General features: G+C 37.6%; 1 protein-coding gene across 3 annotated transcripts; it reads left to right on the forward strand.

The window, feature by feature from the left end:
• Positions 1-433: 433 nt before the first annotated feature.
• Positions 434-24,057, forward strand: LOC127805922 (mitotic checkpoint protein BUB3.3). 3 transcript variants are annotated; one of them, XM_052342763.1, is made up of 10 exons: positions 435-799; positions 895-1,025; positions 5,761-5,843; positions 13,017-13,268; positions 13,495-13,558; positions 16,306-16,386; positions 16,474-16,555; positions 17,027-17,127; positions 23,255-23,362; positions 23,479-24,054. In XM_052342763.1, the coding sequence occupies exons 1-9, from the start codon at positions 695-697 to the stop codon at positions 23,325-23,327; spliced, it is 972 nt and encodes a 323-aa protein (XP_052198723.1). In that variant the 5' UTR covers positions 435-694; the 3' UTR covers positions 23,328-23,362; positions 23,479-24,054. The 3 variants fall into 3 exon arrangements, with proteins under 3 accessions (XP_052198724.1, XP_052198723.1, XP_052198725.1); XM_052342764.1 differs by having other exon boundaries at positions 434-799; positions 23,255-24,057; XM_052342765.1 differs by lacking the exons at positions 23,255-23,362; positions 23,479-24,054 and having other exon boundaries at positions 17,021-17,127.
• Positions 24,058-24,859: the final 802 nt, after the last annotated feature.

The following is a 24,859-nucleotide window of genomic DNA, read 5'->3' on the forward strand; positions in this document are numbered from 1 at the left end:
ACATAATTCCATAATGCATTCAAATTAGAAATATATTTTTAATAATTTGTTAATATTTCAAACGACTCCAAAATATTATTGAAATTGTAGAAAAGACCTATAAATATTTTTTTTTTGAATATATTTTGGTGTTTTAGAAACAAAAACTCATGGGAAATGTCTAAACAATGCCTTTGAAACGTTTATGTGCATCATAGGTTAACGACAAGAGAGTAAGTGATCTATATTTATAAAACTTAAAATAAGTATTATTTTAAAAGATGCAAAGATAGACCATACAATTTAGTCAAACACATGTGTAATAAAAAAAAACTCAAAATAAACAGCAAATAAGTAAAAGCTGGGTGCCGGAAAAGAAATAAAAGGAAAATTGTCATCTGCCGAGGGCACGGAACAGCGCAAAAACTCAAAATAAACAGCAAATAAGTATAAGCTGGGTGCCGGAAAAGAAATAAAAGGAAAATTGTCGTCCACCGAGGGCACGGAACAGCGCTGGGCGGGAACGTTTTCATCCTTTTTCAAACTCTCACTCATCTCAATCTCCGCGATGCTTCTCCAGAAGGGCTGAGGAATCAAGCTCCACAACAATGGAATCTCTCCTGGAAATTTTGTCGAATACCTAGGGTTCGATCGAATCCAGGTGGCCTCATCGCCGCTACCACTTTCTGTGCTCGGCCCTTTCCCGGTTCCAGAAATGCGGAGGACTTGTTTGAAGTTCGAGAGTCCGATCCAAGACGCGGTTTCCAGGCTCAGATTCGCTCCTAAATCAAACAATCTCCTCATCTCGTCCTGGGATTCCGTCAGTATTCTCTAAAAATCTCTCTATTCCTCTGGTTTCTCTCGCTTGTTTGTATATGCAGTGGCGAAATACACGTGGTGGTGTTGATTTTGTAGAGCCTTCGACTGTACGACGTGGATAGCTTGACGCTTAGGGTGGAGGCTCGTTGTGAAGCTGCACTTTGTGACTGTTGTTTCCAGGACGAGTCTATTGCTTTTACCGCCGGTTCTGATTGTTGCATAAGAAGGTTCGTTGACCTTTTGCAGATACAAGTATTTTGGGACATAAAGTTATAATAGTTGACTGAGAAAATGCGACTGAATTAGCAGTATATAAAATGTCACAAGAGTATAGTTGCATATTACATACTATTGTAATTTCAAGAGACTTGAATTGTGAACCAAATGAAGAACTTTCTTTATGCTGCATTTGTTGAATTATGATTGGAGTCCATGGCTCAAAACTATGAGGAAGGAAAAGGGTCATGGGAAGGAGCAGCTGGCTCGAGTAGTATTACAATGCTTGCAGTTATTACCCAGGGCAGTACTTGGGGAACAAGGAAGCTCGGTCAAGAACAAAACTAGCATGTGGATGGGCATTGATGATGCGGAGCCGATCACCTTCTTCTGTCTTGGACCAAGTACCTGCAAAAAGGGTGGGGACTTGCTCCCCGTGATCCCTCCGACGCTCAAGTCAGTTCATAGGGTTTTTGAGGAGTATAATAGTAATGGAAAAATAATATATGAGTCCCTTAGGAGTCAGATCCCCCATACCTGTAGAGGTTGCCCTCTATTTATAGATGTCCCGTGGCCTTTCCAATAGGAGATAAGATACCTTTCAAAAATAGATGTTGATCCACTTTCCATGGCGAGAAAAGATAACCTTCACTAATGGAGATAATTCTTGGGATGTTGGAGATATTCTTGGTTGATTGAATCTTCCTCTCTATCTCTTCCAGTTCAAAATCATAATAAAGATTATAAAGATAAGTGGAGCTCCTAAGACTTGACATGTGGCGATCGCCCATTGGCCTTTACTAGCACACATGGCTCCAAGTTAATAGTAACCTCTAGGGGTAGCACAGTAAAATTGTCCCCCTATAAATATTCCCTCATCACTTGCCCCCCCACTCCTTGAGCTGATCGAGTAAGGAGGTTGGGCAGCTGAAGGAGTAATTGTCACTGTTTTTCTGAGCCTCTGTAAAAATGTTCTATCGGGTTAGCAATCTCGGATGCTGAATTCGCTTTTCAAGTCCCACAGTGCCCTTTCACTCTTCCCATGCAAAAGGTGATTAGGTCGCTCGAGGTGATAGAGACGTTCGGGGATTTTCTTATAGTAGAAAGGGGCCAGCTCTTAAATTAGTACATATATATATTTTTATTGTTATTTTTGGCCTAGGGCCGAGGCTATGCTGGTCGAGGCCACATTCCTTATCTTCGGGGGCCGCTGGTCGAGGTTGTGGTGGCCGAGGTCGCGTGCCTTATCTTCGGGGCCGCTGGCCGAGGCTGCTTGCCTCGTCTTCGGGGGTCGCTAGCCGAGCCTGCGTGCCTCGTCTTTGGGGGCCGTTGGTCGAGGTTGCTTGCCTCGTCTTTGGGGGCCGCTGGCCGAGGTTATGGTGGTCGAGGCTGCGTGCCTTGCCTTCGGGGCCGTTGGCTGAGGCTATGGTGGCCGAGGCTGCGTGCCTTGCCTTCGGGGCCGTTGGCTAAGGCTATGGTGGTCGAGGCTGTGTTGGCCGAGGTTTCCTTCTTTCGGTTGCTTTCCAGAGCTCATAAAATCTTGGCCCTTAACCATTTAGGTGTATTAGGATAAGCTCTACTATCCATTTGAGACAGCTTTTTCAGGTAGCGCTGCTTGCTTAGCGAGAATTTTAATCCTTCGGCTTTCGTTGGAGGTTTTTTCCGAACCGAGGGGGGGTTATATCGAACCTTCTTTTTGTTTTGGGAGTGATTCCTGGAATTGATTCCTTAATCATTAGGGGTAGTCCCCTTTTAACCTTCATTTGGTGGAGGTTCGTAGCCTCCGAACTAGTGCCTTAATTAGTAGGGGTGGTCCCCTTTGGTCTTCATTTGGCGGAGGTTCATAGCCTCTGAACTGATACCTTTTGGTCTTCATTTGGCGGAGGTTCGTAGCCTCCGAACTGGTGCCTTAATTAGTAGGGGTGGTCCCCTTTTAACCTTCATTTGGCGGAGGTTCGTAGCCTCCGAACTAGTGCCTTAATTAGTAGGGGTGGTCCCCTTTGGTCTTCATTTGGCGGAGGTTCATAGCCTCCAAACTGATACCTTTTGGTCTTCATTTGGCGGAGGTTCGTAGCCTCCGAACTGGTGCCTTAATTAGTAGGGGTGGTCCCCTTTGGTCTTCATGTGGCGGAGGTTCGTAGTCTTCGAACTGGTGCCTTAATTAGTAAGGGTGGTCCCTTTTGAGTCGTTCATGTTTTCTGGTTAGGGGTTCGAGGCCCTGCAAGGATCACATTTGATCCTTTCATCTTGAGTGTTCGGGGGTTCGAGGCCCCCCGAGGATCATATCTGATCCCTTGTTTTTCAGTGTTCGGGGGTTCGGGGCCCCTTGAGGATCACATCTGATCCTTTACTCTTGCGTTGTTGAGGCCTTTCGGACCTTCGGTTTTCATGCGCACATGCTAGCTTGGATTGTAGTTGATGACGGGATTTCAAATAATATCCTTATTTTATTTTCGCGGTTCGGTGAAATGCCTACGTCCGCAATTAAAGAATAATAATATTTTGTCTTCGTGGTTCGGCGTAACGCCTACATCCGCAATTAAAGAATAACAAATATTTTGTTTTCGCAATTCGGCGTAACGCCTACATCCGCAATTAAAGAATAACAAATATTTTGTTTTCACGGTTCGGCGTAACGCCTACGTCCGCAATTAAAGAATAACAAATATTTTGTTTTCGCGGTTCGGCGTAACGCCTACGTCTGCAATTAAAGAATAACAAATATTTTGTTTTCGCGGTTCGGCGTAACGCCTACGTCCGCAATTAAAGAGAGTATTTTATTTTTGCGGTTCGGCATAACGCCTACATCCGCAGGTGTTCGGAGTTTTAACAGGATTAATTAAAATTCAAGTCATTGGAGCATATATATCAAGCAATTCAAATTAAAACCTTTTGCCTCTGCCTATATATCTAGCAATTCTCCAATAGATAGTAGTTAAAACACTAGAATGATAAAACAAGGGAAATAAGTTTTAACCAAAGCGACATTAACGGAGCTTTCGTCGCAGCCATTATCGCTGCTTGCTGCGGCCATCGCCTGGCTCATCCATGGTGGTTTCTGGGTATATACCCTTTTTCCAGGAAGCCTTCCCCTTTAATATTATAATCTAACACCTCTTTTCTTACTTACTCTGCTAGGCTTCCATGATGAGCTTTTCTCCAACATATATATATATATATAATATGAATGTAATGGCAGAATTACGCTTCTTTTATGTGATTGAACATATATATATATATGAATCTTTTGGCCTTCTCTTTCAATTATTTTTACATAAAACAATAATTGAAAAATAAAATCGTAGGAGGCACAAAAAATATTAAAAGAGAAACAAGCGTACCCATGATGCAATCAGCAAATACGTGTAATTGAGTTGAATAGATTTCCTACGGCTTGAAATTGTACTTGGAAAACAGAAGGAAAAGATGAAGGCCCCACGGTGGGCGCCAATTGATGATGCGGAGCCGATCACCTTCTTCTGTCTCGGACCAAGTACCTGCAAAAAGGGTGGGGACTTGCTTCCTGTGATCCCTCCGACGCTCAAGTCAGTTCATAGGGTTTTTGAGGAGTATAATAGTAATGGAAAAATAATATATGAGTCCCTTAGGAGTCATATCCCCCATACCTGTAGAGGTTGCCCTCTATTTATAAATGTCCCGTGGCCTTTCCAATAGGAGATAAGATACCTTTCAAAAATAGATGTTGATCCACTTTCCATGGGGAGAAAAGATAACCTTCACTAATGGAGATAATTCTTGGGATGTTGGAGATATTCTTGGTTGACTGAATCTTCCTCTCTTTCTCTTCCAGTTCAAAATCATAATAAAGATTATAAAGATAAGTGGAGCTCCTAAGACTTGACATGTGACGATCGCCCATTGGCCTTTACTAGCACACATGGCTCCAAGTTAATAGTAACCTCTAGGGGTAGCACAGTAAAATCGTCCCCCTATAAATATTCCCTCATCAGGCATGCTGGACGCACGCTTCTTGTTGTTCTTGAGAGCTGCTGAGAACGATGTCCAAGATACTTCGTTAACATTGGTTTTTTCTTACGCATGTCATTATATTGATGGTATTGGGGTTGCTAATTTATTAACAGTCGTCAACATAAACTTTCATTCTCCATTCTAGACAAAATTCCTAGGCATACCACAAAAAGTTGACCTCATAGAGATTATGCTTATCAAAGCACACGCTCAATACCATGGTTGATAGAAAGAAGGAAAGGGAGCAACAAATTTCTCTCTGTCCAACCTTGTTGCTGTTTGCTAGTGTTTTGCATTTTTCGTTGTTCATACTTCCTCAAATGCATTTCCGTACCATGTATCAAATGCCTTTGCCTAAATATTTGATGTCAGGAACATATATTTCACAAAATTCAAAGAGTTCATATAACATCAAATTTATACAAATGTAGACATATTTCTATATTATATACATGTTCCAATAAATGCATCACTTCCATAAACACTCTGTATAATTTAGCATGAGCACCTCTTTTGCCAATGCTGGCTCATAAGATTTCATTTATGTTTGGCTCATTAGTTTTCTTTGATATCATTCCTCAGATGTACTAATTATTCAGTAATTATAGAGGCCATATAGCAGTTAATGCTTGTATTCTTAAAGCATATAACTAAATATGGAAAGTATTTCTCGTAGTAATCTTCTACTTTGTCATGCTGTTTTATATTACAATTAATAATTTCGTATTTATTGAGTTCCTTTTTTTTTCCCCATAGGTATGATTTGGATTCACAAATTCATGATGTCATAGGAAATCATGATGATGTAGTTAGCTGTGTTGAATATTCTGATGAAACACGTAAGCTACTGGTACTGCCTAACTTCTATATTTGTTAGATTCTTGTTTATGATCTCATTGTTATCCACCTTGTCTCTATATGCTTATGTATGAGTGGTATTATGTATGAGTTACAAACAGGTGTTGTGATTTAAGGCAAGCAAACAATACTGTAAATATCTTCTGTTTGTTTCCTTGTTACTTTTTATATTCTCTGAAAGGTACAATTTAGCATTTTAATCATGCACTATCATTGGCCCCCTTAAGGAGGAATCTACATTGGCAAAAATGAAAGCTCAAATTTGACTTACTAAACTTCAGTTCTTGCTTTCAGCAACAAGGGGTAAAATATGTTACCCATTTGCCCCTTTCTGGATAAAGAACAAAACCAAGTGCTTTCAGGTCTTCAATATACTAATAGGTTGATGGATATAATCCTTGGATATTCTCAACAAATGTTCAAGGAAGTCCTGTTGATGAAACAAATTTGTGTTAAGATGACCTGAATTTGTTATGGACGCTTTACAAAAAAATGATAATAAGTAAATAAGTGCACCGTAGTCATTTTAGTGGACTATGTATTAGTTGTGAGCAGGTTTTATTAGGCTTCATTTGTGGTTTCATTATACTGGACAATGTGATTTGCAATATTTTTAGGAGTACATATTGCAAGCTATTTCTGTTAAATCACTGGATCTTATTGATTTGAGGGTCAATGGAAAAATTGTAGGAAAAAATCTTTATAATCCAGGGTGTTAAATTTCACCTGTGTGCTTTAACTTTATTGGGCATGAAGAATTTGAGATTCTGAAGCAAGATTGTTTTGAAGAGACAGATTAACTATTTTATTCACTGTCCTCATCTATTAATATAGATATAATGAAGGTGTTCCTATAAGAATTATGGCTGGTTGGCTTTAATGGCATAATGACAGGATCATCTTCCCAAATGTTCTCGTATAATTTGGAAATTCTGCAGAAATTTATTCCTTGAAGATAACTTAAGGATTAGTGTCTTGAGCCCTCAATAGATGAGCAACAATCCTGAGATGTGGATGAAAATATAGATAGATAAGGAAACTCTTGTGGGTCTTTCTTTTTCTTGTGCTTTTTTCTTGTTGAAAACTGGAACAAATAATGAGAGCAAATCTGGATTGGAAGAACTTGGAAGAGCAAACCTACTTCCGTCATACCCTTTGATTATACCATAAGATGTTTAAATAGACTAAAGTTCCTAAAATCTAGGAAATTTAAAATACAAACAAACTTATTTAAAATACAAATACAACAACATATCTAATAACAAACTTCCTAAACTTTAGAGATAGATAAGATCTTATCTCTTCCTAGATTTTAGAGAGATTGGAGGAATTATCGATATTATCATATTTCAACACTCTCCCTCAAGCTGATGAATGAATATCTATCATTCCAAGCTTGCATATTAGATCTTCAAACCTCTTGGCTGCCAAGCCTTTTGTGAATACATCAGCTACCTGTTCTTCAGATGAAACATGAGGGATATAGATTAGACTTGCATCCAATTTTTCTTTAATAAAGTGTCGGTCTATCTCAATATGTTTTGTCCTGTCATGTTGAACAGGATTGTGTGCAATGCTTATAGTGGATTTGTTATCACAAGATAACTCAATTGCTCCCTTAGTTTTTATCTTCAAATCATCTAGGATAATCTTGAGCCATAACAATTCACATATTCCGAGGGCCATAGCCCTAAACTCTGATTTTGCACTTGATCCAGCCACAATACTTTGTTTCTTACTTCTCCAAGACACTAGATTCCCACCTAGGAATACACAATATCCTGTGGTCGATCTTCTGTCAGTGATAGATCCAGCATAGTCTGCATCAGTAAAGCCTTTCATATCAATTTCCCTTCCTCTTTTAAACAATAGACCTCTACCTGGATTAGTCTTGAGATAGTTAAGTATCCTCCTTACAGCTTGCATGTGCTTCTCAGTTGGATTATGCATAAATTGACTTATGAGACTGACAGTAAAGGTAATATCTGGTCTAGTATGAGAAAGATATATTAATCTGCCTACTAACCTTTGATATCTACCTTTGTCAATTGGTTGACTCTCAGGATTTTGCCATAGTTTTCCATTAGGCTCCACCGGGACACTAGAACCCTTACCTCCAGTAAGCTTTGTTTCAGCAAGTAGATCCAAAATATATTTACGTTGAGATAGGAAGATACCATCTTTAGAATAGGCTACTTCAATGCCCAAAAAATATTTGAGGATACCAAGCTCCTTGATTTCAAATTCTTGAGCCAGATTCCTTTTTAGCAGTATTTGTTCCTCCTCATCATCCCGTCATAATTATGTCATCCACATATACTAGTAAGGCTGTAATTTTTCTGTCTTTTGAGTGCTTCATGAAGAGTGTATGGTCACCCCGGCTTTGACTATATCCCATAGTTTTCATGGCTTTAGAAAACCTCCCAAACCAGGCCCTTGGAGATTGTTTGAGTCCATATAGAGCTTTCTTGAGCCTGCATATTTTTCCCTTTTCTTTTTCTTGAAAACCTGGAGGCATCTCCATGTATACTTCTTCTTCTAAGTCTCCATGAAGAAAGGCATTCTTAACATCAAATTGTTGTAATGTCCATCCAAAACATGCTGCCAAAGAAATCAAAATTCTTACTGTTGCCATCTTAGCTACTGGAGCGAATGTTTCAAAATAGTCTATGCCATAGGATTGAGTGTATCCTTTGGCTACTAACCTGGCCTTGTACCTGTCCAATGTTCCATCAGCCTTGTATTTTACATTAAAAACCCATTTTGCAGCCTACCGGTAAAATCCCTCTCGGTTGTGACACAATTTCCCAAGTCTGATTTTTATTTAAGGCTCTCATCTCTTCCATCATGGCTTGCTTCCAATTCTGATCTCCTAGGGCCTCTTCTACTGAGTTAGGAATGATAATTGAATCCAAAGATGCTAGGAACCCTTTGTGTTTTTGAGACAGCCGGTGGTAGGACAAAAAATTGGTTAGAGGATGTTTGGTACAGCTTCGGATACCCTTCCTAACAGCAATAGGAAGATCTAAATCATCAAAGCTTGGGTTAGAAAGGTTAGAGCAATCTGAAATAGGGAGTTGGGAGTCTGAAACAGGAAGTTGGGATTCATTTTCTGGAATAGAAGATTGTATAAATTCCTTACCTTGACTAGGATCAGATGGTGGCACTTGCTGTGGTTCCAGAATAGGCTGTCTTCTTCTGAAAACATAGGGAGAACCCTTAAATCGGCCTGGAAGCTGCTGGCTGGATTTTTGGCTTGATAGTTGCTGAAGTTGCTGGCTGGATTCCTGAGGAGAGAGAGAACTGGAAGAGGGAGATGGAGAACTGTTAGGTAGTTGAAAAATATCCCCAACCACTGCCTAGTCACCATCTAAATGCTCCCCCTGATGACCAGTCAGATAAGAAGAGAAAAAAGGTTGGGTTTCAACAAATGTAACATCCTTTGAGATAAAAAATTTCTTGGTTGTTGGATGATAGCATTTGTATCCTTTTTGGGTAGGAGAATAGCCTAGGAACACACACTTTAGGGCCCTTGGATCAAGTTTGTCTCTATTTTGCTTGGGAATATGGACAAAGGAGACACACCCAAAGACCTTTAGTGGAAGAGGAGAATGCTGATGTAGATCTGGATAATGATTAGATAGAAGCTGAAATGGTGTTTGATGGTTTAAGGTTTTTGAGGGTACACGATTTATTAGGTAGGCTGCTGTAAGAGTGGCTTCTCCCCAGAAATTTTTAGGCACATTGTGATGATGTAGAAGACTTCGTGCAACATTAAGTAAGTGTCTCATCTTCCGTTCTGCCACTCCATTTTGTTGTGGAGTGTGGACACAAGAAAACTCATGAATGATCCCTTCTTGTTGAAAAAATTGATGCAAATGATTATTAACATAATCCTTTGCATTATCAGTCCGAAATTTCTGGATTGAACACTTGAATTGAGTGGAAATTAACTTACAGAAATATGGCAAAATGGTGCTAACAGCAGCCTTTTCTTTTAATAGGAAAACCCAAGTCATTCGAGTACAATCATCAATAAATGAAATAAACCACTGAGCCCCAGAACAATTTGGTATTTTAGAGGGCCCCCAAAGATCAGAATGAATCAAAGAGAAAGGTGTAGATGATCTCTTATTACTAGGGGGATAGGACACTCGGTGATGCTTAGAAACTGCACACACATCACACTGAAATTCACTAAGGTCTAAGGACTGAAACAAAGAAGGAAACATTGTTTTTAGAAGAGGGAATGGTGGGTGACCAAGTCTGTAATGTTGCAGCCAAACATGAGCAGTGTGGTTAGATGAAAACTGAGAGAATGCAGCAGTCTCAAAGACTTGATTTCCAGCAGAAGGTTCCTCTCCTTTTCTTTCCAGAAAATACAGCCCATGCTGTACCCTAGCTGCACCAATCATCTTCCCGGTCTTCAGGGCTTGAAATTCACACACATTAGCAGAGAAAGTGGCATGGCAGTTTAGGTCATTAGTAAGCCTATGAATAGACACAAGGTTGGTAGATAGATTTGGCACATGTAGAACTTTTTGAAGGGTAATATTGGGACTGAGGGTGACTGTTCCTTGACCTTTGATGGGTACTGAAGTCCCATTAGCAATGGTAATATGTTTAGAGGTTACAATAGGCTCATAAGTGTCAAAAACCAATGGATTAGGAGTCATATGATCAGTGGCTCCTGAATCTAGGATCCAAATGTCATTCTTATCAGATTTAGAGGCATTAAGAGAGGCTGAATGTAAACAATTACCTTGCTGGGCGAAAACACAGTTTCCATTGTTGATAGTCTTAAGAAAAGCCTTAAGTTTGTTAATTTCCTCACCATCAAGTTGTGCAAGATCAGTACTTGAATTTGATTCTGTCTTACTGGTTGCTTCTCCTTCCTCATGCTGTTCTTTGGTAGATATGTAAGCCTGCTTTTGTGCTGCCATATGTTTGAAACCTCCCATCTTCTATAACACAGCCTCCTTGCCATGAAGTTTGAAGCAATTATCTTGAGTATGCCTAGGCTTGTTGCAGAAACTACACCATAGTCCCTCACGATTCTTTGCTTCTAGTTTACCCGCTCTGAACCGCGTCCCATCCTTTCTTGCTGTCACCATGGCTGATCCTTTGGTTCCACTATCATTCAACATGACTCCCCTTCGGTTTTCTTCACTCCTTACCATAGCAAAGACTTCATTCAAGGATGGTAGCTTCTCCCTTCCAAAGATCTAAATCCTAACTTGATCGAATTCAGCATTTAATCCAGCTAGGAATTCCACAATCCTATCTCTCTCAATGATTCTGCTGAGTGTGGCAGCATCATCACTACATATCATCTTGATTTCTTGATATTGATCTAGCTCTAACCAAAGGTCATTCACCTTGTTAAAGTACTCAGTAACAGTTAGAGATCCTTGTTTAGTACTATTAATCTTTGTTTTGATATCAAATATAACCGAAGCATCCTGTACCTTGGAGTAAGTCTGCCTAATGGTGTCCCAAATAGCCTTGGCCGAATCTAAAAACATATAGTTTTTACTAACCTCAGGTTGCATGGCATTCCATAGCCATGACATGATAAGGGAGTCCTCGATATCCCATGTAGGGAAGGCTGGATCAGTAGACTTTGGTGGCGAAGCAGTGAGATGTCCTAGCTTCCCCCGTCCTTTCAGAAAGGTTCGAACGAGTTGCGCCCATTGGAGGTAATTCTTGCCATCCAATCTGTAGGATAAATGCATGCCCGACAGTTCTCTACTGCCCAAACCAGGGAAGGTTCCTCCTCTTCCATTTGTCCCAGTAGTCAGATCTGGTTCTGACTCACCAGTAGCTAAACCAGGATTAATATCTGAGATTCCCGACATCCTTAGTACCAAGAAAACCAAGAGAGGGCAATGAAGGCCTAGGGAAGGAAATAAAGACCGAGAGGCAAGAGTGCAATGAAGGCACGATGAGATTCTATGAGCAGAATGAAGGCTCTGATACCATGTTGAAAACTGGAACAAATAATGAGAGCAAATTTGGATTGGAAGAACTCGGAAGAGCAAACCTACTTCCGTCATACCCTTTGATTATACCATAAGATGTTTAAATAGACTAAAGTTCCTAAAATCTAGGAAATTTAAAATACAAACAAACTTATTTAAAATACAAATACAACAACATATCTAATAACAAACTTCCTAAACTTTAGAGATAGATAAGATCTTATCTCTTCCTAGATTTTAGAGAGATTGGAGGAATTATCGATATTATCATATTTCAACATTTCTTAAAATCAACTATTTGTTAACTACTTCGTGAACAAAAAAAGTCAACCATGTAAATGATTAAATCATAGTTTCCTTATGTGTTTTATGTCAAGGTTCCTGAACTGTTCTCCCATTGTTTTTTGAAATGAAGATCACATTCTAGGTTTGAAGGCAGAGACTGAATGCTACCTTGCAATTTTTAAGCCTCTGTGGTCTTTCCAGTTTGTATTTATTTGTGCATTGAGCTTCCACAGGGTACTCAATGAATCATTTGACTAAGTTAACAATTTCATGTATAATAAAATTGAACTCTTAGATCCTTTTTCTCTTGATAAGTAAAAAATCAATCTTGTTAAGGCAAAATTTAAAGTCATAACACAAGCTGGGTTGCTAAAATTTATTACCTTCCTCCAAGAGGATACCAATTTGTTTCTGAACAAGGATATTCTCTATTTAAAGGGTTTGAGTTGGCTAATTGTTATATTGTGTAACTTTTGTTACAGCTGCTTAAATTTAGATATTACAAAAAAAATGCAGTTGAGATACTTTTGTTCTGGATACTGGAATTTCTGAAGATACAATATTCACATGCAATGCACATATGTCATTGGAGATAAAGGTTGTAGAACGTTGCTTTCCCATTGCTTTTACCCTGGAACTTTTGCAAGCTCCTGGAATACAAACTGACAAAAAACCAATATAGATAGAATCATCCATTCCATGAACATAAATCTCTTCATGTTCACTGTGTTCCAATCTGCTGTCAGTGTAGTCAAAGGCTGATTCAAAACATAAATCTCCCCATGTTTATGGCGTTCCTATCTACCAACTACCATTCTCTTGATGTTTTTGTGCTTCTGAAGCAATTATTAATTGTATGTTCTTTTCTTTCTCTTTTTGCTGCTGTAGGTCAACTAGTCTCTGCTGGTTGGGATAAAAAGATAATTTTTTGGGATGCACGCTCAACCAAATGTCTAGGATGCCTGAACACTCCAGGGGCAGAAGTGGAATCCATGGCCCTCTCTGGGATTAAGTTGATGATTGCTGTTGGGTCCTCTGTAGAGTTATATGACTTGCGTAACTTTAACAAATCAGTTTATGTGAAGGGATTATGTCCGGGCATTCAAATAAGATGTGTGCGGCCAATTTTTCATTCTGAAGGTTTGTTGGCAGTGATTTGCATAAGTTACAACATGTAGTTGCTGTTTTGCTCATGTATTATATCATGCAACAATCTTGTCAAACTCAATTGATTGTTATGTTGGAGCAGTCTTAGATTTTTGCATATGCATGCCATGTAAAAATTAATGCAACTAATTGTTCCAAATTTTTAGTTCCTTACATTTGTTCTCTGTCAATAATTGTGGCAAGGCATCCATTTGTGCAGGCTTTGTGGCCGGATCAGTTGATGGGCGGGTAGCTGTGGAGTATCTTAATTCTAATGATGCTGGGTAAGTTTTGGTTTGTGGTACATACACCTGTTGCCAGGAACTTTGGATATTGATTCCTCTCATAATTGTTAAAATTCTTTGTTTTAGTTTTGTAAGTGATAGGAATAACATGAAATATTGCTATAAACATCCAAATAAAAAGTCTGATAACATTCTCTATGTGATAATCTTATGAGCGCAAATAAGTGTATAAATATTGGATGATGGGCTTCTCCTAGGGTCTGATAATTGGGTGGTGTCCTTGTCCATGTGGCCGACCTTCTTAAACCTTTAATCTTAGAATATTGAGATGTGTGACTAAAGTTGGCATGTGTCTATGGACATTTTATGAACATGTACATTGCGTAATATGTTAGAGAAAGATAATGATGTTAATTAAAAATGTATAAAGGTTAAATGAAACTTAAAATGAGATTTCTCCTTCTTAATAATATTAGAGGCTTGAAAATATCTTTTCTTCTTTATCAATGTGAGTTTCCTCTCTGAAAAAGGAATATTATTAAAAATTAGAAAATCTGAGTGTCCAAAATTAGTACAAATGTTGTATGTATACCACGTTTTTATCGTTTTCACATCTATGGACATAGGTACACAAGGAGAAATAAAAAAGCCCATGTAATGTGCCTTTTAAGTTTATTTTTTTTAACCAAAGAAGTATCTTGTTGCTTAAGTTACTGAACTACGTATGCTTGTTATTCATATATCCAATTTGTTCATTTTGAAGTTGTGTGAAATTTCATGAGATTCATTTGATTTCTAGGAAGTCTAAATGGCAAGGCAGAAAAAAAAAAAAAAAACATTGACACAATGCTATAGTAGCTGCTCTATAACTTTTACAAGGTTCTGGGATTTTGTATTTTTTTTCCATGTCCCCTTATTAATCACCATATCATAGTTGTAAAGGTATCACTTTTATGTGAAAAACCAAAAGGTGCTTTTGAACTTTAGCTTCTAGTTTAGCATGAATTGGATAGCCTTAGTTTGGTTTGGTTCATGGTAGCACATGCTTGTTTGTTGGAGTTGGAAGGTAATAATTTTTTCAGTGAAGCTTCTTACCACAATACATATTTGCTAATTTATATTATGTATTTGTATTTTAGTATTCTCTTTGAGATGATTGGTATCCATGTGGCTGATTTCACCTACTAGGATTAAAGATTGATGTTGTTAGAAATTATTTTGTTTTGTTAAATGCAAGAAAAGTATAATGACATATGCCTTTTGCTTGCTGATCATGAAGCAAAAGTAAAAATTGGAGAATCAAGAGGATATACTAGGACCAACTTTGGACACAAGGAATTCAACATTCATAAAAGTTAAGTGGCTGTTTGATAGAGTTTCCGGTTTTCTATTTTGGTTTCTCTTCAATCTTTGTTTTCACTTTTCAAAACTTAAAACATTTTATTTGAAAATGTTGTTTTGTTTAAAATTTTGCTTTTGCTTTTATTTTCTTCTTGTTCTTCCTCCTCCTCTTCACTGCTGAAGGCAACTCTCAAATTGCTTTGGCAGTTGCTGACGACTGCCAGACCTGCTCTGGGGGTCCCAATGTCTCCCAATTCCCAAATTGCTGAAGGGTTACAACTTCCAAATCTCTGTGTACAAGTGCTGGCAACTAGGTTTTTTTTTTTTTTTGAGGGGGGGGGGGGGGGGGGATGGTGGGGGGGTTTGTCGATGGTGCCATATTTATGAGCAGCCTTCCCTTTCTTGATTGCAAAATAAGGGCTTGCCACATACTTCTACCATACACCGGCCATGTATAGGAGGTGAGTTGGCCCAAATTAAATTGGGCAGACCCTCTTGGGTTTAATAAAAAGAAGATCAGGCCCCAAAAAAATTTGGGCTAACATGTTAGTGTAGTACCAACTCATGAGAAGGTTTATTTGGATGCTATGGACACATGCATCAAAGACTTGTGCTTTCTTTGATTAGGAAGAATGACAGAGTCTAAGGTAATCCTGCATGCCACAGATGGCACCACCACCATTCAATGTATACGCATGGCTGTATGTGTATATGTGTGTGTGAGTAGGTTTGAGGAGCCTAGGGTTTTTCTAAAGGAATTGAGAGAGAGAGAGAGTACGCATAAATCATAACGTAGAGAGACAAAATGCGTTCCTAGTGCATGAGATTCCCCACTTTGGGAGGGTGGGGAAGGTCGTATTTGTAAGCAGCCTTCCATTTGCTTTTTGGCAAAATGAAAGGCTCTCCCCTTGATTTACCCCTTGTATAAATGGGCATGTGAGTCTCCCTATGGGCCCCATGTGGGCCATTTAGCTTTGTGCATGGTTTTTCATACAGGTGGGCCATGTATAGGGGGTGAGTTGACCTGAAATTGGGCCAGCCCCTCCTTGGCTTCATAAAAAAGAATATTGAGCCAGGCTTGTTTTTATTTTTATTTTTCAGCCCTGAAAAATTCAGGACCTAACATGTTAGATATGGTGCCAACTAATGATAAAAATCAGAAGATTTATTTATGTGCTTTGAACATTTGCATGAAAGACTTACATGTTTTCTAATCCAGGAATAGTGACACTGAGTCTGAGCTACTCCTCTGGGTCAGGGAATGCCAAAATTAATTTAGATTGAGATAATAAAGAAAAAGTCTCTTGTTTTAATTGAGTTTGGAGCAAGTGATAGACCTATGTTGCTGCCTCAAGTGGGATAAGATGTGTGCAAGTTTAGTTTCAATTTTCCTGATACATGATCTAAAGCAATGTATCTTATGCATTTCAAGATTTGTTTTGCAGATATATTTTCTGGTGTCATCCAAAATCAAAGGATGGAACACATCATGTTGTACCAGTTAATGACATTGCATTTAATCCACTGTATGCCTTCTTTCACTGATAATTGAATATAATTGATTACAAGCGACAAATGATTGAATAGGTCTTTTTCTTTTTCACCCTTTATAGCATCTTCAATGCTTTTGTCACTGGCAACAACATGGGTTATGTTGCCATATGGGATGCCCAAACCAAGAGGAGACTACTGCAGGTACTAGTGAGTTTAATAGAATTTTGCACTTGTCATCATGTTTGATATAATGCTTGACATTCTAACCTTCATGAAAGAGAAGAATTATCCAATCTATTACTGAAGGGAAAATTAGTTGCAAAAAGCCACCCCTTTCAAGTGAAGATTCTGAAGGTCCAAATGCAAAATTAGCATGGTAATTGATGACCTAATTCATTTTGGAGGGTCCCACCAACTTGAGAGTTAAAACATTTGGCACTATAAGTACTTACATGTTTGTCTTGTGTTTCCCTTATCAGTTTTCATTGTTGATGTACTGGTACAAAGTGTGCCATCTAATGACAGTTTCTCATATTTGCGTGTTGTTCAATTGTTTCCTCGTTAAAAAGTGCAAACCAAGTTTCTTATCCTAACAGATTGCATTTTCTTTTAGTTGATTTTCTATTAACCGCTTGTGTCTTTGTCGGTAGGCTAACCTTCTGATAGTTTTAGATGCCTAGGTACTCCAACAAGGTGGCATCCTTATCATATAACCATGATGGACAACTTCTGGCTGTTGCATCAAGCCACACATACCGTGAAGCAAATGAAATGTTAGTCAGTCTTTTCATAATTTTAGCTTTCTTTTGTTTGTCTATCATGTGTTTTTATTGTGCTAATTCTATATTTTTACCTACAATCATCAGCTACATGTTTATATTTGTTAGTAATTGTAGTATGTACTACGTACTTGCGTGAAATGTGTTCCTAGCATGTCATTGAGGATGGCTGTGCCCTAGTGACTAAATGGAGCACCTGGATTTCTTGGCTTCATGCAAACCAACATTTGAAGATCATTTAGAGCTGTGCTGCATATAGTGCTTGACATCCTGTTTTTGTCGTTAATGCTTTTGAACCTAATTACCAAAAAGCATTGATTGAAAATATACTTGTACTAAAATATGAAGATGCTAATCAATCTATAATAATGAAACGCATAAAAATATTGGAAAGGTATCACTAGCTTAACATAAAGATACTATTCAATACATAGTAATGATAGGATAAAGAGTAAATTGGACCCAAGCCCCCTATGGTTTGTGTTATTTGCTAGGAGACCCTCTATGGTTTGGAGTTCCTTGTGGTTTACTTTTTTTTGTTCAAACACCTTATCCACAAATATTTTTAAATTCCTATGGTTTGGAGTTCCTTATGGTTTACTTTTTGTTTTGTTCAAACATTGTTGGGTCGAGACAAGACTTGGCCAAAACACTTATACAAAACCCAAAAAAACAGAGCCTCACAAAACAATCAAGAGACTAAAAACTTGCATGTAACAGAAATGAAAAGTAATGCAAGAATAAACACAAAGCAATTTTACTGTGGTTCACCCGTTAATGAGGGCTACGTCCACGTTGAGCTTCAGCAAGGAGAGTTCATTGCACTATCGGAAGAAATGGACTATAGTCTCAATATACAAGTCTCACTCACTGTACAAACAAACGACTCTCTAATAAAAAATGCCTCATAACCACATGAATACAAATTAGAGGCGATAACCCTAGAGAGAAAACATAGAGAAGAAACTATACAGAGAGCAAGTCGTAGCAGAGAATGAAACAAAACCCTAAAGGTATACCCAATTCGGAGGCTGTGCATATTGGATCTCGAGGCGATGAGAGAATAAATAAGAGAAGGCAACAGTGAGGATTTAATCATGTAAAGGCAACATCAACGACTAGGATAACAACAGGCTAAGCGACAAGGAGATTGTGCAAGCTTGATGAAACGACATGGGGTGGTTGTCGTTTTGGCCCTCCAACTCATGGGCCCAGAACGACAGCATTTTGGGCATCCAATGGTGGTTGCCAAAAGACCATCTGACCCTTCTTGAGCCTTCAATCAAAACAGCATCGTATGACGCTTCACATTAATCCAACAATCTCCACCTTGAAGCTTCAACACTTCAGGGACACTCTTCCAAAAATAGTGCAACATGCTTTAGTCCTTGCCATCATTATTCTTGTTGGTTGTTCCTTCAACCAACTTCGACATGTTGTAAGCCTAAACAATGTTTGAACTTAGCTGCAGTCACTATTTTTGTTCCCATATATGCCGGATTGGTTTTAGTAGGAACTTTCTGAATGTTTATAATACCTTTTGCCACTTGATCCCTTACATAATGGTATTTCACATCTATATGCTTTGTCCTTTCATGGTACACTGTATTTTTACACAAATGGATATCACTCTGGCTATCAGAAAATACCACAACCTTACCTTGTAACATCTGAATTTCCTTCAAGAGACCTTGAAGCCAGATGGCTTCCTTAAATGCATCTATCACAACCACATATTCTGCCTCAGTGGAAGACAGTACAACTAGAGGCTGCAACTGCAATTTCCAATTGATACAATTACCACTTAAGGTAAAGAAATAGGCAGTAGTGGTTTTCCTTGAGTCTCTATCTCCTGCGAAATCAAAGCCTACAAGATCAAGTGCATCACGTCTTTTCTTGTAATTTAAACCAACATTTAAAGAACCATTGATATATCTTAATAAGAATTTTAAAGCTTCCTAATGAGTTTTTCTAGGGTTAGACATAAATCTGCTAAGTAAAGAGATTTAAAATACAAGGTCTAGCCTGGTACTAATCATAGAGTACGTGATGGTTCCAATTACATTAGCATATGGGATGGTTTCCATTTTTAATTTTTTAGAATCAGATGATGGGCATTGTATTTTAGATAAAATAAAATGACCAGCTAAGGGTGTGTTTACTGATTTACAACTTGACATGCCAAATTTTTGTATAGCCTTTAGCAAGTAGTCATGTTGGTGAATTTTTAAACAAGATTTACTTCTATCTCTCTCAATAACCATTCCTAAAACTTTTCTAGCAGGTTCCAAGTCTTTCATGTCAAAATTTGTATTCAACGTTGATTTTAGTTCACATATTTTTGACTTAGACTTGCTAACCAACAAAATGTCATCAACATACAAAAGCAAATAAACAGGAGTTTCCGAGAGGATAAAGTAAAGGCAGTTGTCATATTCATTTCTAATAAAACCAATCCCAGTTACAAAATTATCAATTTTTTTGTACCATTGCCTTGGGGATTGTTTTAATCCATACAAAGATTTTTTCAATAAACAAACATATTCAGGATGAAGTTTATTAACATAACCAGCTGGTTGTTCCATATAAATAAGCTCATCTAAGTCACCATATAAGAAGGCAGTTTTAACATCTAGTTGTTCTAATTCTAAGTTATACTAAACAACTAAGGCAAGCATCATACGTATAGTTTTAAATTTAACAACAGGAGAAAAAATTTCAGTATAATCTATACCCTTCCTCTGTGTGAAACCCTTAGCCACTAGTTTAGCTTTGAATCTTATAGGATCAGTGGGAGACATACCTTCTTTGAGCTTGTATAGCCATTTACACCTTACCAGCTTCTGTTTCTTAGGTCTTGTGACCAATTTCCAAGCGTTGTTGGCCATTAAAGAGGCCATTTCCTCATCCATTGCATGCTGCCATTTTGAGCAGTCATGAGAGCTGACAACCTTCTCATAGCAGGATGGCTCACTGCTTCTCATCTCCATACCTGCCACTAAGGCACAGTAGATTAGTCTGAATATGCATATCTAGCAGGAGGTCTTACAGTCCTGCTTTTATCAAGGGCCAACTAATAATCCCTTAAGTTTTGCTGGGGAGAGTCATGTTGCTCTATCTCAGCCTCAGGGACATTAGTTGACTCCTCATGATCACTTTCGTGGTCAGAGGTTGGATCAATGTTTGGGATGGGGTCCTAAGAGACTGGAGCAGCTAGCAAGTCATCAACACTTGTTGGTTGCTCCACTTGAATATGAGTATTACCATTTATTACAAAGTCATTTGGGATACTAGGTTTGGGATCTATTTCTAAGTTTTCTAATTTGCAAGGGAAAATAATTTCATTAAATATAACATCCCTGCTTATATGATTATTTTAACTCCACCTGAACTCCTATCCCACAACCTATAGCCCATAGTTCTGAAAGGCGCGAGGCACAAAAGGTCCTGGAGCTTGAGGCGCACGAGGCAAGGCGTGCCTTTGAGAAGTGAGATGCACCTTTTAAAAAAAAAAAACTCAAAATCTTGTAAAATCATAAACAACTATCAAATTATCAATAATAACACATTCATATCATTCATGATTCATTATCTTCAAATTCTATAAACTAACGACATCAAAGTTGATTCATTCATCATGTAAATTCTAAACTAGAAACATCATCAAAGTTCAAACTTAAAGTCTCAAATTCAAACAAGTATCAATCATAATGCAAAGTTCTAAACAAACGCATAACCACTACAAGTGCATAAGCACTACAAGTCCACAATCAATATAAAAAAGTGCGTTTGTTTAGAACTTTGCATTATGATTGATACTTGTTTGAGTTTGAGACTTTAAGTTTGAACTTGATGATGTTTCTAGTTTAGAATTTGCATGATGAATGAATCAACTTTGATGTTGTTAGTTTATAGAATTTGAAGATAATGAATCATGAATGATATAAATGTGTTATTATTGATAGTTGTTTATGATTTTATAAGATTTTGAGTTTTTTTTCTAAAAGGTGTGCCTCGCTTCGCAAAGGCGCGCCTCAGGCTCCAGGACCTTTTGCGCCTCGAGCCTTTCAGAACTATGTTCACACCTCAACAACAACAATCAAAAGCCATAATCCCACTAGATGGGGTAGGTTACATGAAATCTAGATCCCTAGCCATCTCTATGGATGATCCTACCATTATATTTTATGTTGTGTTTAAGTATTTCCGATAGAGTTGTTTTGGTTGTCTTCTCCCTTTTCTACTACAAACTTCATTTATTTCATCCACTTGCCTCATATGTGCGTTGATTTGTCTTGTTGTCACATGCTTAAATCATTTTAACTGTGACTTTTGCATCCCATCATCAGGAGGTGCCACCCAACCTTATTACATATGATTTTGTTTTTTCTCGTATGATTACACATCCACCATAACATTCTGATCTCAGCTACACTCATATTTTGCATATATTGCTACTTAACTGTTCAACATTCTAAGAATACAACAAAGATGGTCTTGTAACTATACATAAAATTTGCCTTCTAACTTTAAAGAGATTCTACGATCATGTAAAATGTTGGATGCATGTCTCTACTTTAACAATTCTTCCTTGATTGTATGAATAACATTTGCCATAATCTCCTTTTCGTTTTGAACAATTTATCCAAGATATCGAATTTAATCTTTTTTGGGGATACAATTGAATTTTCAAGTTTCACAATAACATCATTTGTATTTCTATTTTTATTGAACTTTACATTCCAAATATTCAGTGTTCGACCTTAATTTAAAACTTTTGGATTCTAAGTTGTTTCTCCATAATTCAAATATGATATTCACGTGTGTGTGCACGTGTGTTTTGTCTTACCCACCAAGGCAACATCTGAAAGTAACAAATGCATCCCGCATTTTACATGATCAATATAAAAAAGTGCGTTTGTTTAGAACTTTGCATTATGATTGATACTTGTTTGAGTTTGAGACTTTAAGTTTGAACTTTGATGATGTTTCTAGTTTAGAATTTGCATGATAAATGAATCAACTTTGATGTTGTTAGTTTATAGAATTTGAACACTGAGTATTTTGGGGATACAACTGAATTTTCAAGTTTCACAATAACATCATTTGTATTTCTATTTTTATTGAACTTTACATTCCAAATACTTAGTGTTTGACCTTAATTTAAAACTTTTGGATTCTAAGTTGTTTCTCCATAATTCAAATCTGATATTCACGTGTGTTTTGTCTTACCCACCAAGGCAACATCTGAAAGTAACATACACCAAGGCACGTTTTGAATGTGCTTTGTGATCTTTCACAAGGGCAAAGAAGTTAAGGGTCAACAATGTAGATCCTTGATGTAATCCAATTGTAACTGGAAAAGCCTTAGTATTTCCTCATCAATTCCTAAGACACGAATTTGCTTGATAATGCATGCCCTTAATAACCTTTATATATATAGACATCCTTGAGCTGCAATATTAATGGTCTATGGTCTAAACAACCTTCAACCATTTCCACCTTTCTTAGGTTTGTTGTTTATACCCCATACCCATGTCACCATTTTACCACTGCTAGCCATCATTCTTCCATCTGTTAGGCTAGCAATGAAACACCATCTCTTGAACCCACCACCAATTTTTTAAACCCATAACCACATCCAGCAGCCATTACTAATTTATGTTTATCTCACCCTCTGCCTGCCACAGAACATCTGGATGTCAAATCACCATCTTGCTCACCGCGGGGGAGGGGGGGGGGGGGGGAGTATAGTGGTAAGGTGCATGAGAGGGTAAATGAAGATGGGAATTTTTATATGGAGAGAGTTTGATCTGCGGGTTTGTGATAGGGCTCATGGAAGGATGGGGAGAAGAGAGAAAATGGAGAGGGAAGAGTGGAGGTATGATGATGGTATGTTGTATATATAGATGTATAAAAAATGGCTTCACTAATAGCGTTCAAAAAGAATATTTGATGAACATATGAGGGAAAAGTTGTCTAAGAAATCTCTGATGGTCTGTATGTAGTACTGTTCTGAAGTTGAATGCCTGAGTTTGTTCTTGCTTCAGTCTAGTGGTAGCCATTCTTCTACATGAACTAACCTTAGTATGCTTAAAATTGGACACATTCTCTGTGACAGAGAGGAGTCTCCTCAAATATGCTTGCATGAAATGGATGAGTTCTCCATTGGATCCGCTGGAAGTCCAAATTGAATGACGGAGTAGAAGAAGATGCTATCTGAAAGAAGGTGATGGCTTTCGTCTTTGGATTTTGCCTTTTTTTAAATTTTAACCATTTGATTTCCATGAATTTGCTGGATGGTTTTCCTGGTCAACCTATTAACAAACGACTTACCTGTCTCAGTATTACCAACCAGAGGGTATTACGGTGCAGCATTTGGTCAAAATGCATATCTCTGACTCCAAGCACAATCTCTCAAGTATTGAAGTCTAATCATTTCATATTATTTTCTTTCGATCTTCTAATTATTGGTAGGCCAAGTTAATTTACCTGTCTCAGTATTCCCAACACAGACTTTGTTCCCTGAAATTAAAAATCTGGATTCGGGCGAACAGATCTTAACTACTGTCTGATCACCCTCCCAAGGGTAGAGATTCCATTCTGTTGTAGCCTTTCTGGCAGAATGCAAGGGAGTCTCTTCATGGGGAATTGTTGTATTGTTACTATCATGGGGGACCAAGAAATCCTAAAGAGATAGAAGGCACGAAATGCAGCCGAGAGGAATGAATATATATTTGGCATTGTTGTAGGGTATTCTTATTTTAATTGGTTTTTCTTATGCAAAATGTCATGTAACAGTCGGAGTTCTGTTGCCTCTTGTCTTAAGCATTGATTGGATTTTGCTTTTACTAGTTTGTAAAATTTTCCTTTTGTTTGAGCACATTGGAAGTGGTGTTTTATCTATGCCATAGATGTGCAGTTGGCTAAACTGGGAGTCAATAGCAAAGTTAGGACCCCGCCCCGGGGGAGGGGCGGAGCAGAAGTCTAAGTCTATTGACATTACTTTATTACTCTTTATCTTTTTTATTTGAGAGGGATAAGTGTTAAAAGGTATAGTAATTTATGCATAATATCGAAGGCAATTTTAAAAATTAAGGGGGGGTTGTGGGGGCGCAATTGCACACCAATTGGACAAGCATATCTCATACTAAATGTGTATTTAGTAAAATAGGGCAACATAATAGGGATGGATGGGACCACTTAGCAAGTGTTGTTTTGGTGTTGACTAGCAAGTGATTGTGACAAGTGTAAATTCAAGAATTGATTCGAATTAATAAGATTTTTTTATTGTAATTGAGTTTAGTTTTAAAAAAATTGGACTTGATTGATGTTACTTTCTTAAATTTGGGTTATGTTCAGGTGAAGGACTTGACTTGAGTTAATGGGTCATTATGAAAGACTTTTAAAATTTAATATGTATTTTGGTTTTAAATTTGAGTATTTCAATTATTTTAGTTTAGTTTAATCTCTATATTAAAAAAATTAAAATAATTAAATCGATTAAAATGTTAAAAATAAAGTTATGTTTTCAATTTAAGTATTTATTTAATCGATTCGATTTAGTTTATAAAAAAAAATTTAGCCTATTTGATTTAAGCAACTTGATTGATTAATTCGATAATCGGATCAACTAAAGTAATCCTCTTTGAGATTAAATAAAATTTGAATTAATAAATACATAATCTTTTGTGATGCAAAAATGCTATTTAAGTATTTGTATATT

The sequence above is a fragment of the Diospyros lotus genome, chromosome 7 (assembly GCF_014633365.1).
Source record: "Diospyros lotus cultivar Yz01 chromosome 7, ASM1463336v1, whole genome shotgun sequence".
Lineage (NCBI taxonomy): Eukaryota > Viridiplantae > Streptophyta > Magnoliopsida > Ericales > Ebenaceae > Diospyros > Diospyros lotus.